This window comes from Chiloscyllium punctatum, chromosome 12 (assembly GCF_047496795.1).
Source record: "Chiloscyllium punctatum isolate Juve2018m chromosome 12, sChiPun1.3, whole genome shotgun sequence".
NCBI lineage: Eukaryota > Metazoa > Chordata > Chondrichthyes > Orectolobiformes > Hemiscylliidae > Chiloscyllium > Chiloscyllium punctatum.
Window position 1 is genome coordinate 37,534,604 of NC_092750.1, and position 20,106 is coordinate 37,554,709.

Below are 20,106 nucleotides of genomic sequence, written 5' to 3' on the forward strand. Positions count from 1 at the left end.
GTGAGTTGTGACTGTGGAATGTCCGGGACACCAGCGTGACCGAAGAGAAGCATGCGTGGATTAAGTATGTGTACTCTGAGAAGTTCGATTTAGCCTCCTTGAACTGCAGATTGACCTGTACACACTGAGATGCATCTGGGAGGGGGCAAGTTATTTGAACACTTTGGTCATATCCCTTAGACTACAGTCATCTGCTTTGATCAGTGGTCATTGACAGCAGGGTGTGACTGTAAGCGAGACTGGTACTCTGCTTGAGAAGGTAGAAGTGGAGCATCACCTTTGCATTTGCAATTGTAAAAGTTCAAGATGATCACAGTCTTTATAGATGAGAGTGAGAGCCGCAGAATGGATGAGTAAACTGGAGACCAGCAGCCTCACAGTGCCAGGAACCATGGTTCGATTCTAGCCTCAGGCGACTGTCTGTGTGGAGTTTGCACATTCTGTCAATGTCTGCATAGGTTTCCTCTGGGTGCTCCAGTTTCCTCCCACAGTCCAATAATGTGCAAGTCAGATGAATTGGCCATGCTAAAATTGCCCATAGTGTTAGGTGCATTAGTCAGAGGAAACACAGCAGGCCAGGCAGTATCCGAGGCGCAGGAGACTGTGATCATCTTGAACTTTTACAATTGCAAATGCAAAGGTGATGCTCCACTTCTACCTTCTCAAGCAGAGTACCAGTCTCGCTTACAGAGGGTCGTTGTAGACTTTTTGGGCCAAATGACCTGTTCTCATACTATAGGGAAACTAATCTAATCTATGGAGAGAAAACAGAGTTGGTGTTTCGGATCCTGTGGTCCTTCTTCAAATCTGACTGTAGCGAGGAAAACGTTGGTGTATATGTTTGATACACTCTACGTTAGCTGTCTATTTTTAATTAACCTTTCAAGTCCAATAAAGAAACACTAACTCTGCCTTCTCTCCAGACCTGCTTAGTTTCTCCAGCAATTTCTGTTTGTGTCTTCATGGTAGAATGATTGGTTTCTTAAAATGTTATCTCTTTAGAATACTTTTGTCTCATCTTAAATTTTATTCGTTAAGCACTAGCAAATTCGGTTTTTGTTTCAGATGTCCAGCGTCTGCAATTCTTTATTTTATCCCCGTCTTCTACCCTTATTCCGGTCGCTAAGCTAATGTAAGTATTTTTTAAATGAACAGGTTCTTCACTTTCTTTATCCCACAACAAGTTGACTGGGGAAAGCGCATGGTCAGGGTGGATGGCGCATGCGCTTTATGGAAGGTGACCGACGGTTGCCGGGAGACAGAACAGGAAGTGACGCTCCGGTGACCGGCGGTTGCCCGGGGACAGAACGGGAAGTGACGTTTCGGTGGCCGGCCGTTGCCGGGTGACGAGCTCTGGCAGTCCGCTCGAGCTGCCTGTCAGTTTGTAGCTGGCCGTCGGCATGAACCGTCCGGGGGAGGAGCGGGAAGCCGCGGCCTACGAGCGGCACGTTTCCAGAAACGGCTGCCTTTACCACTACCTGAAGGTCGGCCTGTGAGTGAGAAATATCTCCCGATTCCTCGGCACCACGCCGATCTTTGAGTTCCTCCTGTTCGACTGCACTCACTCCAGCTTCGTTTCTTTTTAAAACAGAGAGTTTGGGGTAACGAGGCCTGCGTTCAAGGTGAGCGCTGCTCACTTTAAACAGTTGATCGTTTCGGCGCTGAAGGATTTGCACGGAGAGGTATGAGTGCAATAATTCGGTACTCCACTCCCTGGTACTATTATTTATGGTTCAATCGGTCTCGCAAGGGAATGCAGACTGAATGTAACGTCCAGATAGTGATACGCTATGGAAAAGGGATTCAGTTAAAAATCACACAACGCCAGGTTACAGTCCAACAGGTTTATTTGGAAACGCTAGCTTTCGGAGCGCTGCTCCTCTTTCAGATAGTTGTGGAGCAGGACTATAAGAGAATTTATAGCAAAAAATTATAGTGCCATGCAACTGATATGACATATTGAATAAACCTAGATTGTTGTTAAGTCTTTCATTTTTAGAATGGGTTGCGGTTTTGGTTTGTTAATATGTAAATCCCAGAACTACTTCTAAGTCACATTCTTGACTTAACATAAGGTTTTACTTAAAAACGTGACATCTCACCTCAGACAATGCATTAAAGATGTGAGGCCAGAGTCCACTTTGGAAATAGAACCAGTCTGACTCAAGATGGGATATAGACAAACCCTAGCCTCACACTTTTATGCATTGTCTGAGCTGAGATGTCACTTTTTTTATATACAACCATAAGTTATCTTAAGAACATGACTTAACAACAATCTAGGCTTGTTCATTATATCATTTCAGTTGCAAGACACTGTAATCTTTTGTTATAAATTCTGTCTTATGATCCTGCTCCACAACTATTTGATGAAGGAATGGTGCTCCTAAAGCTAGTGCTTCCAAATAAACCTGGTGTTGTGTGATTTTTTTAACTTTGTCCACCCCAGTCCAACACCGGCTCCTCCACATCCTGGAAAAGGGAGACATTGTCCCATAAAATTTGAATTGAAAAGGCAATTTTGAGCAAAATATTAATTACCCAGAAGTGCTTTACTAAATCTCTTACTACAAAGGCAGTATAGATGGTTTTCGTGTGTTGTGTAGGGCAGTGATATATTTCCAACAGACTGATTTGGGTTTGTGAAATGTTATGACCTCTAATTTATGCCATTTGGCAATTTGGTCTCATTTGCATTCTTTTATCTAACTGACACCATACACTTTAGGGTTAATGTGAAGGTTTGAGAGAGGGAGCAAAAAGATTTGAAAATTGCGCCAAGTAGGAGGAACCTTTAGGTTTGCTAGTGCCAGTGCATCAAGGTTACTAGAGATGACTGTAATTCCACAAAAAAATTGCTGGAGTAAACTTTTTAAAATACTGATGTGCGATCCCTTCTCTGCATAGATGGTGGTATTGTAATGTCACTGTAGAAGTATTCTAGGCACCCATGCTCATGCCCTGAGGATGAGGCAGCTGATAGAATTTGAATTCAATTAATGGTTCTGAATTGAATACTAATTTCTCAACCACGAAACTATCTTCAAAAGCCATAAAAATGTATCTGTAGGAAAAGAAACTAGTCAGCTTTACCTATTTTGCCTAAATGTGACTCTGGATATGGCAGTTGACTCAGTTTGTTTGATTCTTAATTCTCATTCTGAATTTTGAAATGGCCTAGAATATCAGAGGGCAATGAGGAAGCACAACAAATGCTGGCCTAGCCAGCAACATTCACATCCCATGAAATAACAATAAAAATCCTCTGAGTAAACTTTCTACTGAAAAGGCTCAAATAGAACTGAATGGAAATGGACATTAGCTTGAAAAAGTGAAAGTGAGGACTGCAGATACTGGAGATCAGAGTCTAGATTAGATTGGTGCTGGAAAAGTACAGCAGGTCAGACAGCATCCGAGGAGCAGGAAAATCGGTGTTTCAGGAAGCCCTTCATCATTAGCTTGAAAAGGCTGATTCTTTTGGTAAGTCACCTGCATTCTACCCAGTGAAAGCTTTATTATATCCCCTTCACAAAATGTGATGTTAGACGAGTAGTAATGGAACCAAGTGATAAGAAAGTGGAAAATAAGCAAATTGTATTAAAGTTACATGGAAAATGTATTCACACTGCTTGTCAAAGATGCTGCTGTAGTTGATGAAGACTACACCAGACAGATACAGAATTAGTGGCAAATGTGAAGTATGTAAAGTGTATTGGCGATGTGCAATAAGAATGAACATAGCTAAAAGTATTTTAAGCAAATGACTTGGAAAAAGGTATAGAACATAGAACATAGAAGAATACAGCGCAGTACAGGCCCTTCAACCCTCGATGTTGCGCCGATCAAAGCCCACCTAACCTACACTAACCCACTATCCTCCATATACCTATCCAATGCCTGCTTAAATACCCATAAAGAGGGAGAGTCCACTACTGCTACTGGCAGGGCATTCCATGAACTTACGACTCGCTGAGTGAAGAACCTACCCCTAACATCAGTCCTATATCTACCCCCCCTTAATTTAAAGCTATGCCCCCTTGTAATAGCTGACTCCATACGTGGAAAAAGGTTCTCACTGTCAACCCGATCTAACCCCCTAATCATCTTGTACACCTCTATCAAATCACCCCTAAACCTTCTTTTCTCCAATGAAAACAACCCCAAGTGCCTCAGCCTTTCCTCATAGGATTTTCCTACCATACCAGGCAACATCCTGGTAAACTTCCTCTGCACCCGTTCCAGTGCCTCCACATCCTTCCTATAGTATGGCGACCAAAACTGCACACAATATTCCAGATGCGGCCGCACCAGAGTCTTATACAACTGCAGCATGACCTCAGGACTCCGGAACTCAATTCCTCTACCAATAAAAGCCAGTACGCCATATGCCTTCTTCACTGCACTATTTACCTGGGTGGCAACTTTCAGAGATCTGTGTACATGGACACCAAGATCCCTCTGCTCTTCCACACTACCAAGTAGTCTACCATTAGCCCAGTAATCCATCTTTTTATTACTCTTACCAAAGTGAATCACTTCACACTTAGCTACATTGAACTCCATTTGCCACCTTTCTGCCCAGCTCTGCAGCTTCTCTATATCCCGCTGTAACCTGCCATATCCTTCCTCACTGTCTACAACTCCTCCGACTTTCGTATCATCCGCAAACTTGCTCACCCAACCTTCTAACCCTTCCTCCAGGTCATTTATAAAAATGACAAACAGCAATGGTCCCAAAACAGATCCTTGTGGAACACCGCTAGTGACGGCACTCCAAGATGAACCTTTGCCATCAACTACTGCCCTCTGTCTTCTTCCAGAGAGCCAATTCCTAATCCAAACCTCCAACTCACCCTCAATGCCATATCTCTGTATTTTCTGCAGTAGCCTACCATGGGGGACCTTATCAAACGCCTTACTAAAATCCATATATACCACATCTACCGCTTTCCCCTCATCTACCTCCTTAGTCACCTTCTCAAAGAATTCAATAAGGTTTGTGAGGCACGACCTGCCCTTCACAAAACCATGCTGACTATCCTTGATCACATCATTCTTATCCAGATGTGCATAAATCCTATCCCTTACAATTCTCTCTAAGACTTTGCCCACAACAGAAGTGAGACTCACTGGCCTATAGTTACTAGGATTATCCCTACTCCCCTTCTTGAACAAGGGAACCACGTTTGCTAGCCTCCAGTCCTCTGGCACTACTCCTGTCGACAAAGAGGACACAAAAATCAAGGCCAATGGCTCTGCAATCTCCTCCCTTGCTTCCCAGAGAATCCTAGGATAAATGCCATCAGGCCCAGGGGACTTATCTATTTTCACCCTTGCCAGAATTTCCAACACCTCTACATATCTCAAAGCCATCCATTCTACTTATTCGTGCCTCAGTATTTATATCGACAACAATGTCCTGTTCCTGAGTGAATACTGACGAAAAGTATTCATTCAGCGCCTCCCCAATCTCTTCAGCCTCCACACGCAACTTCCCATTACTCTCCTTGATTGGACCTATTCCTTCCCTAGTCATTCTTTTATTCCTAACATACCTATAGAAAGCCTTAGGGTTTTCCCTAATCCTACCAACTAAGGACCTTTCATGTCCCCTCCTTGCTGCTCTTAGCTCTCTCTTCAGGTCCTTCCGGGCTACCTTATAACTCTCAATTGCCCCTATTGAACCTTCACGCCTCATCTTTACAAAGGCCGCCCTCTTCCATTTAACAAGGGATTCCAACTCCTTATTAAACCACGGCTCCCTCACACGACCCTTTCCTCCCTGCCTGATAGGTACGTACTTATCAAGGACACTCAATAGTTGCTCCTTGAACAAGTTCCACATATCAATTACGCTCTTGCCTTGGAATCTACTTTTCCAATCCACACATCCTAAGTCATGCCTCAACGCATCATAATTTCCCTGCCCCCAGCTATAACTCTTGCCCTGTAGTACACACTTATCCCTCTCCATCACTAGAGTAAAAATCACCGAATTGTGGTCACTGTCCCCAAAGTGCTCACCTACCTCTAGTTCTAATACCTGGCCTGGTTCGTTACCCAGAACCAAATCCAGTATGGCCTCACCTCTTGTTGGCTTATCTACATATTGTGTCAGGAAACTCTCCTGCACACATTGGACAAACACTGACCCATCTAACGAACTTGAGCTATAGCTTTCCCAATCAATATCAGGAAAGTTAAAGTCTCCCATAACAATCACCCTATTACTGTCACTCTTCTCCTGAATCATCTTCGCAATCCTTTCTTCAACGATTCTAGGACTATTAGGAGGCCTGTAAAAGACTCCTAACAGGGTGACCTCACCTCTCCTATTCCTAACCTCAACCCAAACTACCTCAGATGGCAAATCTTCGTCCATCTTCCTTTCCACCGCTGTAATACTATCTTTGACAAGCAAAGCCACACCCCCCCCCTCTTTTGCCCCCACCTCTGACCCTACTAAAACATTTAAACCCTGGAACCTGCAACAGCCAATCCTGTCCCTGATCTAGCCATGTCTCCGTAATAGCCACAACATCGAAGTCCCAGGTACCAACCCACGCTGCGAGTTCACCTACCTTATTTCGTATACTTCTGGCATTAAAGTACACACACTTCAAGCCACTCTTCTGTTTACAGGCACCCTCCTTTAAGATTGATGCCATATTCCTAACCTCCCTACACTCCAGGTCCTGCACCCTAAAGCTACAGTCTGGGTTCCCATGCCCCTGCAGAGTTAGTTTAAACCCCCCCCCCAAGAGCACTAGCAAACCTCCCCCCAAGGATACTGGTGCCCCTCAGGTTCAGGTGCAGACCATCCTGTTTATAGAGGTCCCACCTTCCCCAGAAAGAACCTCAGTTATCCAAGTACCGAAATCCCTCCCTCCTGCACCATCCCTGTAGCCACGCATTTAACTCTTCTCTCTCCCTATTCCTCAACTCTCTATCACGTGGCACGGGTAACAAACCAGAGACAACAACTCTGTTCGTTCTAACTCTGAGCATCCAACCTAGCTCTCTAAAAGCCTGTCTAACATCCTCAGCACTCCTCCTACCTATGTCATTGGTGCCAATATGGACCACGACTTCAGGCTGCTCCCCCTCCCCCTTAAGGACCCGGAAAACACGATCAGAGACATCACGTACCCTTGCACCTGGGAGGCAACATACCAAACGTGAGTCTCTCTCGTTCCCACAAAACCGCCTATCTTTGCCCCGAACTATCGAGTCCCCAATTATTATTGCTCTGCTCTTCTCCACCCTTCCCTTCTGAGTAGCGGGGACAGGCTCCGTGCCAGAGGCCTGAGCCCCGTTACTTACCCCTGGTAAGTCGTCCCCCCCACAAGTATCCAAAACGGTATACTTGTTCTTGAGAGGAACGCCCACAGGGGGTCCCTGCACTGGCTGCTTCCTCCCAGTCCCCCTCACTGTCACCCATCTATCTGCCATCTTTGGAGTTACTACTTCCCTATAGCTCCGATCTATGACCCCCTCTGCCTCCCGAATGATCCGAAGTTCATCCAACTCCAGCTCCAGTTCCCTAACACGGTCTTGGAGGAGCTGGAGATGGGTGCACTTCCTGCAAGTGTAATCAGCAGGGACGTCCATGGCATCCCTCACCTCATACATGTTGCAGGAGGAACATTGCACTGCCTTCACTGCCATCCCTCTAAAGCTAACCTTTATTTTAAACAAAAAACTGGGTCTAAAGAATACAACAAGCAAAATTCGGCACTTACCTCCTTACCACAACGGATCTTATTATTAGGTCAGAGGAGGAGGGCGGGTGGGAGGCACTACCTCCGTAGTGCCTCGGGTTCTTCAGCTGCGCGCTTTTAAAGGGGAAACAAACCTACCCAGGTAAGCTTACGCACTACCTGCTTCCGGGTCTCGGCTGCCTCTCTGGTCGTCGTCACTTCCCCCTGCTGCTCCCGCTCTTTCTGTGAAGAGAGTGAAAAAAAACACCGCTGCCCGCTACCGGTAAGTACTTTTAAAACAAACAGTCTTACCTTAGCTGCTGCTCGCACTCAAAAAAAAATGGTATCATATGGTAATCTGTAGCATGGTGCATACACCTGAGCTGATCAGACCACGAGTTGCTAATTATACTGGGAAATGTGATTCATGCAAAAAGAAATCCCTTCAGATTGTTGGCAAACACAGATTCTAGCAATTAGTCTATGCATGAAATTCCAAACTGCCTTCTGTTCTCAGAGTCCTGCTACTGTAAAGGTACTACTCTTTTTCCTAAGTATTTGAATATATTATATGCAATAGGGTTGACATTCTAAGCCTGACAGTTTGAAGAAAATTCTGAAAGTTCTGCACTGTATAACACCATCTAGGACAGAATTTAACTCAAAATATTTGTTGTATTGTAAAAGAAAGGATTGTTAAAAATTTAAAGCCTTGATAAAGTAATGTTGTGATGGTAAGGTATAATCAAATACGGTAGTCAACTATTAAGATTAGTTCCTCATTGTTTATTTGAATTAATTACAAAATTGTGGGTTCTGTGCAGTTAATAGAAATAGATGAGGCACCCTGTGTCCCAGACGTTCTTGTATTGTGCTGAAGATCCTGAAGAATAGGATGTGGTAGTTCAGGAGCTGGATAGTGGTAATTTGAGTGATTGTGACATATGACCGAACTTTTGCATCAAAAGATCAATTGCCTAGAGTAGATATTCTGGTAACACGTACTCCAGAGGAGTCTAGTTAATGAAGGAATGTGACAATTAGATGTGGTAGGATTAAGTTATCTATTTTGTGAATGACTCATCTTTTCTGAAAGCTGGCACCCAGCAGTAAAGTTGAGTTGTTTGTGCTTTAATGGAAATAGCATATAATCTTTCAATGGAAGAGAACATTTTGTATAGCTGAATTTGTGGAAAGAACATCTATTTTTACCTGGTAAGCAAGCACGTGCATTTGGAGAGAACTAACAGCTTTGTCATTTGGTCTACTGGATGATTAAACTGTTCTTAAATTTGTTCAAGTATGAAATAACATCCGTATTGAAAATATGCTGTACAAAGCAATGCAATATGCTATTTAGATTTGTTGAGATAATGGGCTAGCACTCTTGCAAAATGTAATTTGTATTCTACAGAAACTTATACAAAAATCTGCGCAACTCTTGATTTTCAAAGTCAAACTGCATACTTGTGTCTAATATAGAAAAGATAAAGGATTGTTCTGATGTATTTGCCCTCATCTGTCCAAGAACATTTGTTACAAAACAAAGTCCAACCTATTTCTTTACACGTTTTGATGTTGCCACCATATTTTTCCAACTTTCAGATGAGGGAAGTATAGAATTATTTTTCTTACAGAAAGAGAACTTGTTGGTGAAACATGATCTGTGATAAGATGAAGGGTCACTGGACGTGAAACCTTAACTCTGCTTTCTCTCCATAGATGCTGTCGGACCTGCTGAGATTTCCCACCACTTTCTGATTTTGGTTGTGTTCTACGTTGTAGAATGATTAGTTTCTTAAAATGTTATTTCTTCAGAATGTTTTTGTCTCCTCAAATTTTATTCCTCTTTCTATTCATTAGGATTAGCTCCCACCTGACAGTGCTGGACAGGTGACCTCCTTCCAAACACTGTTGAATAAATGTTTACCAATGTTTTGAGAATTATTGGATGGAAATCTTTTTTTTAAATCACTGAATATATGAATGTAGCTGATCTGTGTTCAGTTCAAATGAACAGCACGGCAGAACTCAGCTTGGCATGAGGGAACCATATGTCAGAAACTATGCTGAAGTACTTTGTTTGAGGATGGATCTTTTTCTAAATAAAAATTAATCAACCCGTTCGTACACTCACAACACACATCCAAGACAGATGGGACTTGTACCCAGATCTTGACTACATTTAAGTAGTGAGTTACCTTCACAGAACTAATTGATAGCAGCTATAGTTTAACTTTTATTGTAAGACTAACTCAATGACTCTAGAACAGGAAGCAATCATTGACTGCTGTCTTATTCTTTAAATGACAATTCTTTACAAGCAGATTAAATAGGGTAATAACTCCCCTTATATAAAAAAATGCTCCTGAGATTTGGATGTATTTTTCATAAAATCTTATTAGTTTAGAGCCACGATGTAATTGTTCACCTCTCCAAGCATTGCTAAAGTAAGTTGTTCTTGGAGGCAAAAGTTTCCACTTTCCTGTCGAGATGTTGTAATTGGGACCTTTCTTAACATCTTCCCACTCTGATTCCTCTAATAAGCTCTAGCTTGTAATTCCTCCTTAGGGTTGGAAAGTATAATATCAGTTCCACTCTAACAACCTTTATTACTCTCCTTCCTACATATTCCTTAATTTATTCATACCATTTATGTGTCAGCACACATTCCTTTGTGAATCACAGGTTAGGATTTAAGTTATTGGGCTGTGGGTATTGTTGGCAAGACCAGCATTTATTGCACAGCCCTCTGTATCCCTTAACTGAATGGTTTGCTATGCCATCTCAGGGCAGTTAACAGTCAACCATGTTGAAACTCATAGGCCAGACTTCCTTCCCTGAGGAACATGAGTAAACCAGACTGATCCAGTGAATAGGAGAAAGTGAGGACTGATGAAGGACTTATGCCTGAAATGTTGATACTCCTGCTGTTCAGATGCTGCCTGACCTGCTATGCTTTTCCAGCACACCACACTCAACTCTGATCCAGTGCATAACCATAACTGTACTGTCACCAGTCCTAACCTGCAGGAAATTAATGATAAACTATACAAATCATTTGCTCTTTTCCTGATAGAGGTTCGTGGCTGACTTAGTAATTCTGTCAGTTGAAAACTGAAAGAACAAACACCAAGTTTTATGTCATTGTTGCCATTTTTGATAAAAACTAATCTTCAGAGGGAGGAAAGGATTGCTCATTTTGAACTATGACTGTAGCATTCATAAATTTGTCATCTTTTCTGCTCCCTGGGAGTTAGTTAGCCTCCTTGGTACAGATATTCCTTGGCATTTCTATACTCTACCACTTGACGTTGCAGCACTCATCGTCAGCAGTAGATATAAGTTTGCTTTGATCATCTCTTCTCCACCCCCAACCTAAATCTGGATATTGCTATTGACTTTCAACCCCAAATACCCTATTTGGCAAAGTTCTGTTATCCAGAAAAATTCTGCTTCTCTTTGGATCCAATTTTTCTATTCCTACAAAGTAGTCCAGCAATTCTGTAATTGTATAGTTCAGCAATAATATCTTGAACAGCCAGCTGCAGGTCCTCTAATATTTCAGAATGCCTGCCAGTAGCTACCTGAACTATGTGCAGCAAAAATTATTTTTATTGCAACAAAACTGCAGCTCAAAGACATAGCCAGCAGTCTGTGACTGTGACCTCGGCTTGTTGTTACCTCATCGACTTTGAATCACTAAGCAACTTGCTTTCATCTCAAATCTTCATATCTTAAATGTTCCCTAACCATGACCTGTATCCTCGTCTGCACTTGGTTTGTTTCCATCAACATCACCCTTCCCAGCTGCAACAGATTTCTTTCTGCAGCTTATCTCAATTTTCAAATCTCTGAATAACTTCATCTCATCCTATCTCATTGATCATCTTCAGCCTTGTGTCCTCACAAGCACACTTCTGTTCCAGATTTTGTTTGTTGTTTAGTTTACTATTTGTTTCTTGTCTGTATTCCAGAATCACTGGGTACTTTATTGTTGTCTATCTTTCTTTCCTCTCTCAAATCTCCAGATATCATTAGTTGCTTTCTCAATGACCTTCCCTCTATCTTAAGGTCAGGATTGGCATGGTTTGCTAATGAAAATGTTTAGACTTGTTTTAGAAAAGTGACCCTTTCAATATCTGCAGGCAGTTTGGAGCCCTCAAATTTAAGTAGCCCACTTCCCAGTAGGAAAACACCCAATCCACATTTGTTATTGTCCTGTACACCACAGGTGCAATTGCACTTTTCCTTCAATTCATTCATAAGATATAATTGTCAGATTAGATTAGACTAGACTAGACTCCCTACTGTGTAGAAGTAGGCCCTTCGGCCCGACAAGTCCACACTGACCCTCCGAAGAGTAACCTACCCAGTCCCATTTCCCTCTGACTAATGCACCTAACACTAGGGGCAATTTAGCATGGCCAATTCACCTGACCTGCACATCTTTGGACTGTGGGAGGAAACCCACGCAGATACTGGGAGAATGTGCAAACTCCATACAGGCAGTCGCCCGAGGCTAGAATCAAACCTGGGACCATGGTGCTGTGAGGCAACAGTGCTACCCACTGAGCCACCGTGCTGCTCGGGGTTGAGCATTTTTTTGTCCATCCCTAGTTGCCAATGAGAAGGTGGTAGTGCCGCCTCGAACCACAATGGTTCAATTTGGTGTAGCTACCCCAAAATGCTGTTGGGTAGGGAATTTCAGGATTTGTAGTGGTGTTCTAGATGCCAGTAGGTGTGTGATTGAACATTGTTGTATCATCCATACAGATGATTATTTATTCCAATCTGTGTCACAAATAATTCACAAACTGTGTAGAGTTTAACAAGAGTATATATCTATACTCAGTTTCCTTTGGAAAATGTATTTATTTCAATATGCCTTAGAAATTCATGCCTATCATTCTAAAGATTAATGTTCTTAAAATATTTATTTTGCAGTTTGGAGCTGCCTTACCTGTTGATGTATTGAGATATGAAGAAGAAACATTGGCAGCTACATTGAGAGTAAGAAGCAGGTGGGTGTGCATAGTAATGATATAAAGGTACTTTATTATGATAAATATAACTTTAAAAATTACTGTAGTACTTTATTTGAATAAAGCCTTATTGAACTCAAAAATGAATAAGTTCCAGGTGGAAAAATGGTTTATGGTGCATGACTAGGTCAAGTACTGTTGGCTTCCATTGTCTTCTGCCAGAGTCAGACTTTTCTTTGCAATCATAACAGAAGGGAACAAGAGCTTGCCATTCATTCCTACTGTATCAAACATTTCCTTAAATGACTGTTGGTTCCCCCACTTTCTCTCTCTCGCGCGCTCTCTCGCTCTCTTTCTCCCCCTCCACCCCCCCAATGTGAGGGGCTCATAGATCTCTGTGAAGATACACTCACTCCCTTCTGTTCATTGAACCCAAGGTGCTGCTGTTGGACTGGGGTGGACAAGGTTAGAAATCACACAAGTTATAGCCTAACAGGTTTATTTGGAAGTACTAGCTTTGAGTGCTGCTCCTTCATCAAGTAGCTGTGGAGCAGGATCATAAGGCAGAATTTATAGCAAAAGATTAATGCCATGCAACTGACACAATCTATTGAACAAACCTAGATTGCTGTTAAGTCTTTCATCTTTTAGAATGGGTTGCAGGTCTCAGTTCATTAATATCTAATTCGAGTTATCTCAAGATTGTGACTTAAAAGAACTTCTGGGATTTACATATTAATGAAGTGAAACCTGCAACCCATTCTAAAAGGTTAGATTCCCTACAGTGTGGAAACAGGCCCTTCGGCCCAACAAGTCCACACCGACCCTCCGAAGAGTAACCTACCCAGATCCATTTCTCTCTGACTAATGCACCTAACACTATGGACAATTTAACATGGCCAATTCACCTGACCTGCACGTCTTTGGAATGTGGGAGGAAACCCATGCAGACACGAGGCGAATGTGCACACTCCACACAGACAGTCACCCGAGGCCGGAATTGAACCTGGGACCCTGGTGCTGTGAGGCCGAAAGACTAAACAGCAATCTACATTTGTTCAATATATCGTTTTGGTTGCATGACACTGTAATCTTTTGCTATAAGTTCTGTATCTTATGATCCTGCTCCACAGCTACCTAATGAAGGAGCAGCACTCCGAAAGCTAGTACTTGCGAATAAATCTGTTAGATTATAAGCTGGTGTTGTGATTTTTAACACTGAATCTCAAGCTCCCTTGTCTTATCTATTAATTGAACTACTTCTGCCATTTCTCTCCTATCGTCTTCCCTTGTGCCCTCTGAGATCAGCTTTTTCGTAAGACAATAGACAATAGATGCAGGAGTAGGCCATTCAGCCCTTCGAGCCTGCACCGCCATTCAATATGATCATGGCTGATCATTCCCAATCAGTATCCTGTTCCAGCCTTATCTCCATAACCCTTGACTCCACAATCTTTAAGAGCTCTATCCCATTCTTTCTTAAATGAATCCAAAGACTGGGCCTCCACTGCCCTCTGGGGCAGAGCATTCCACACAGACCTACTTTCTTTAGTCCATTACTACTAAGTGACTATATTGAATTTCCTTTCCTTGCCAAAAATGCTAACTGGTATTAAAAAAAAATTGTCTCCTTAGATCTTTTCCTTCATTCTTTCAAAATTGCCATGTCCTCCAGAAGAAGGCAACTTTCACCCCTCTGTCTTTGCAAACTGCAATTACACCTCCACTCTCCCTTTAGTCTCAAATGTTTGAACATAATGGTCCTTCCCAAATCTATGCTCAATTTTTCTGCAACAGTTAATTTTGATTTCTGTCCAGCTAACCATCTTTGCCAGATAACTGAAACAATGCTGATCAATGGCAAAACTTACACAATTGTATTGCATTTTATTATCCTTTCACAATCTTTTTCCTAATGTTGGCAGATTCATCAATATCATTAACCTCTACTGAAGTTCCTCTGTTATCCAGCTCAATTGAATGACCTCACTTGGTTCCACAGTTACCTAATTTACCCTGCTCAGGTTATTGAAAAAATGTTTTTTTGGTCACAGTTTGTTCATGATTAACAAGCTGCCCCTTATCAATATAATTGTAAGCACACATTAGTTTCCAGGGGGGCTACATTTAGGACTACATTTCCACCATATCTCTCATGTGTTCTCTCCTCCTTTGTGCTTGACAGGTATCCTGTTTTCTCTTTGAGTTTATCTACAGTTAAATATTAGGAAAGACTAAAACCATTATTTTTAGCCTTCAACTCTGTACTGTGAGCCCTATTGTTTGCAATTTTGCCAAGCTGAGCTTTGTTTCATGATCCTTTCATCACAAACCATCAGGTTTAAATTTGTAATTTGTTCTGCCTTTGCCCCAGTTTCAACCCATCTGTTACTGGAATACCTTTTCTAAAATGCTTTCTTGGGCTGTGATGACAATGCAAACATTTATGCCTATATCTTAATTGCCTTTGAGAAGGTGGTGGTAAGCTGTTGCCACACATGTACCTCAAAGTAGTGCCTCCTGTCCATCCACTTGAACATCTGGCGTGAACTCTGTCTGCATTGCTCATACATCTTCCATGTCCTCAATGACCTTACTGGTTCCAGGTCACTAAATACCTCAGATATAAAATTATCTTTGTTTAAATTATTTTTACAACTTGACCTTCTCAGTAACATCCTTTACCCATTCTACTTCAAACTCTATTCCTTTGACTCTTCTAGTATAGCCCACTTTTTATTTTCTCCACCACATTCTTTCTTCATTTGAGCCCTGTGCTATTGATTCTCTTGTTAAACCTCTCACGCTTTGCACCTCTTTAATCCCTCCCTGAAGACGTAAGCATTTTTTTTAGAAAAAGAGTTTAAACTGTTGCTCAATCTCTCTTTAGGTTGCATTTTATATTGCTCCATCGGTTAAGTATTTTGGAATATTAGTTTAAAGTCACTATGTAAATTTTAAATGTTTGAACGAAGAACACTAAAACAAATGTCAAGTTTTATTAAAAGTATTTCTGTTTACAGTGGCCTTGTGAAGCTGTGGAGTGCACTGACCCTGCTGGGATCTTATCAAAATCAGAAGTGTGCTTTCAGAGTGATGCAGGTTATGTATTTGTTTATTATAGAAAAAAAATCTTTAAGTTATTCTTTAACCACAAAACATAAAATAGAAAACTGCTGTTCTTCAGCTGTTACCTAGTGGTTATATTTATAGAGTCGTCACTTTTATCAAAGAAAACACAAACCTGACTTTTACAAAGTTGCAAATCACTAAAGTATCCATTCTTTAATTTTATTCAAATTTTTATTTATTTTAGCAATAATTTAAACCTGAAATGTTATTTTTGTTCCTTGGAGTTGTACTTTTCATTTCCACCTGCTGTTTTGTCTCTTTCTCTTTTTCATTTATTACTATTCTTTCATTTTCCAACATGTTGAATCCTCAGATTATTTCACTTGAAATTAATTTCAATTCATCCATATTTATATTACCTCTTTGTGATTATCGCCTGTATTCCCTTGTCTCTTTGTCTCTCTTCTACTCTGCCTATCTCCTACATATAGCTGTGTTACACTTATAACAATAATGTCTATTTTCCTATTAATCATTTAGACTATTGTACTATAGAGTATAAACTGGTTTCAAGGTTGAGGAAAACTGTAATAGCCCAAATTCTAGTAGAATCTTGAAATTCACTGAGAACAAGACCAACTGTGATGGCTGAATTCAGCAGGACAAGGCAGAGGGATCCATTTTGTTGGGATGTTTATTTAGTTGGAATGATCACTGGAGCAGATCTAGAAGAACGATATATTGGATATTGATTTTATATTTCTTCCTCCAATTCTGTAGTTGTGGAAAAACCCATCAAAATGTAATCTCTTCTGATGGGAGAAAGGAAACTAATCTTTGTATTTTAGATCTCCAAATGTAGTGAAACAGATTTTAAAACAACCTGATTGTTGTTTTTAATTTGTAATTAATTGCATTTTTATCTCTTTATTGTATAGGTCTCACCATTTCTTCTTGCACTATCAGGCAACAGTAGAGAATTGGTGTTAAACTGAGGTCATTGACAATTAACAGGTGTTTAAAGTAACCGCTCTAAAAAATGCCATTTTGTACTCAAAGAGTTATACTTCGTATCTTTCAGAGCCCATTAAAGATGGGTCACTGGCACACAAGCAACATGTTTTTACCACAAAATGCTTTTCTTCGGACTGTGCATCTTCAGGTTGGTGAAAGAGCTGAACTTACTAAAGCTTTTTCACAGAGTGATGTATTCACCTTTTCAGAGTTAACTGGTGATACTAACCCATTACATCTTAATGAAGATTTTGCCAAAGACAACAAGTTTGGAAAGCTAGTTGTGCATGGTGTACTGGTTTGTGGATTAATGTCTGCCGTTTTGGGAACCAAGGTACCTGGATGTGTTCTTCTATCCCAGGAACTCCGGTTTTTAGCACCCTTGTACATAGGTGAGCAGGCCTCAGCAATTGCAGATGTTATTAAAATAAGGAGGTCAATAGCTTGGATTGCTGTTTCATGTATTGTCAAAGAAACTAAGAAGGTTATAATGAAGGGAGAAGTGAAGATCATGTTGCCAGAGAATAGAGATCAAAGTGTATAAATTTATCATTGAAACTGAAAAATAACTTGGAAAAGTTATTTGGGCATGCGAGTATTTGTAAATTAATGTTCTGTGGAAATGATTGAAAATTCAAGTAAGTTGAAAACTGATTATTACAAACATATCAGCCAATGAATATTATTTAAAATAAATACCAATGATTGTAAATACTGTCTTGTAACTTGTGAAAAATTTGTGGCAACATTTGTTCTTTTATCTGGGATGGGTTTTGTAACTAATCCAGGCTATAAACACTTAGATTGGCTGTCTCAACATAGTCTTCCATTTTCCTTTGTTCTTAGAATTAAAGTTAAACTAAAACTTCAAATTTTACAAACAGATTACCTCTAACAGAGAATGACTGTGGAAATAAGTAGAAAATTAAAAATGGTGGAGGCCTGATATGACGTCACACATCAACATGAAGTGGAATTATATCACCTCTCCTTCAACATTGCTAAGCAAAGTCCAGAAACACTCTGCCAAATAGCGCTATAGGTCACCTTCAGCACATGGTGTGCAATGATATAAGAAATTGGTTCAACATCAACAGCACATTGGAAGGGCAACTAGAGATGTGCTAACATTGTAAAGGACACACAATCTTTCAATAATAAAAATATCCCTTAACGTCTTGTACTCACCTGGAAATTACAAGAAGTACCAATATACCTACAGGTAGGTTTTGATGCACAGTATCTCAACTTTGCACAATGAAAAATAGCTTGGGCCCTGTTTTGGAGATTGTTGGTAAGTCACATCTCTCAGCATGTAGAAGTGCAGGACTCCTAACACTTAGTCACCATACAAGCCATTTTTGCACAGTAAATGATACAGTGGCACAACTAGGATAGAAGTTATGGATTTTTGAGTTTATTCATGCACCAGCCCTTTTGTAAAATTGCTGTATTATTACATAACATGAAAAAAGGAATATAAAAGGCTGTGAACTGTCACTGAATTTAGTCAATATACATACACAGCAAATATTCAGAGATTAGATTTACTTTTAGGGTAAAAATTGGAAGTATGCATATAACAAATTAGTGGCATACTGATGACGAAGTTGTGGTACACTGCAGAACCTGAGGAGGTTTTACAAATTATCATACAAGGAAAATCTCAACATTTAGAATATAGATTTGAGTATGAATATTAAAACGTAAAAAAATGGTAATTAAAAGGGATATATTAGAAGAAAGCAGTAATGATTGAAGTAGATTGTGACCCACTGGAAGAAGACAAATTATAACAGAAGATGGCAGATGTCATGCAGAAGTTAGAAGTGTAGAAGTAGCCAGAAGAGATTTCATGAGATGAATAATATTAACAACAGGAAAACTCAGGCTCATAATAAAGAAAAGAAACCTGGGATAATGCTTCACTCTACCCACATTCTCATAAGGCTCAGAAACCTGGACAATAAATATCAATGGAAGGAAAGTTCACCCTTCAAATGTGGATGCTAAAGTAAATGCTAAAACTTACACATACACACCATAAGACAAAAGAAAAAGTACTTGAAATTGCAAGATCAACCTCTAAAATGACATCCAGAAAATAAAATATATGTATTTTGACCATAAGATTATAGCTGAAAAGCTATTGGGCTATCTGGTAGATTGAGGACAGCCTGAAGAAGGATTGACTTAGACATTGTTAGATTTGGCCGACATAGACTGGTTGTAGATGAGCTACGATGAGCATGTGAGGATAATATAAACATGTAAGTAGCACACCATGATAGCAGATGTCCTGACAACAAATCAGTGGCAGAAACAAGTTTATTCACAGTTGAAAGCAAATTAAAAGCTAATCTAATTTTTTTTTATCTCTGGTAGATTTTGATGAAGTGACACAAATAGGCCATAAAATTTGTTGTGTCGTAGAGTCAAAAAAATGTTTTTCACCATTTCTGTCAAATCTCTAGTGAGATTTGGCCATGGACTTCCATTGGATTGGTCTACCTTATAGAAATGTACAGCAATGATATGATGTTACCTTTTGCAGGATGGCTGACCAGAAAACCCTCTTGCTTTTACTGTCTGCATTCAAATACATTGAAACATCGAGGATAGGATCAAGAGTAAGTCATTCAAGCTCTTGAGTCTGCTCCCCCCACTCAATATGATCATGGCTGATCAATGACCTCAATAATGTGGTCCTGCCCTCATCTTCCTCCTCCTCCTCCACCACGCCCACCACAACACACACCTTGATGATCCCTTTAGCAACAAGAGCAACATCTACTTCCATGTAAATACATAATGTTTTGACCTCCATCATTTTCTGTTGTAATGAATTCCACATGCTCACCATTCTCTGGGTGTAGTAGTTTCTACTCATCTCAATTCTAAAAGATTTATTCTTTATCATTACACTATGAAGCCTGGTTCTAGACTCCCCCACCATTGGGAACAGTCTTTCTGCATCTAACTTGTCTCCTCATACATCAGTCCTGCCATCTCAAGAATCAATTTGATAAGACTTCACTGCTCCCCTATATCCAGCACATCCTTCCTGAGATAAAGAAAACCAAAACTGCACAAAATATTCAAGTATGGACTCACCAACGCCCTGTACAATTGCAGAAACATATCCTTGTTCTTGAACTCACATCCTCTTGCTATGAAGGCCAACATGCAGTTTGCTTTCTTTACTGGCTTCTGCACCTGCACATTTATTTTCAGTGACTAATGCACGAGGAGAGCCAGGTCTCATTGAACATTCCCTCTCTCAAGTTTTTACCACTCAAAAAAATAATCTGCCTTCTGATTTTTGCTGCCAAAGT

General features: G+C 40.6%; 1 protein-coding gene across 2 annotated transcripts; it reads left to right on the forward strand.

The window, feature by feature from the left end:
- The first annotated feature begins 1,305 nt into the window (after window positions 1-1,305).
- Window positions 1,306-17,483, forward strand: rpp14 (ribonuclease P/MRP 14 subunit). 2 transcript variants are annotated; one of them, XM_072582399.1, is made up of 5 exons: window positions 1,306-1,492; window positions 1,592-1,682; window positions 12,648-12,724; window positions 15,709-15,787; window positions 16,839-17,483. In XM_072582399.1, exons 1-5 carry the CDS (start codon window positions 1,401-1,403, stop codon window positions 17,313-17,315), a joined length of 816 nt encoding a protein of 271 aa, XP_072438500.1. In that variant the 5' UTR covers window positions 1,306-1,400; the 3' UTR covers window positions 17,316-17,483. The 2 variants fall into 2 exon arrangements, with proteins under 2 accessions (XP_072438500.1, XP_072438501.1); XM_072582400.1 differs by having other exon boundaries at window positions 1,307-1,492; window positions 16,696-16,907.
- The last annotated feature ends 2,623 nt before the right edge of the window (window positions 17,484-20,106 follow it).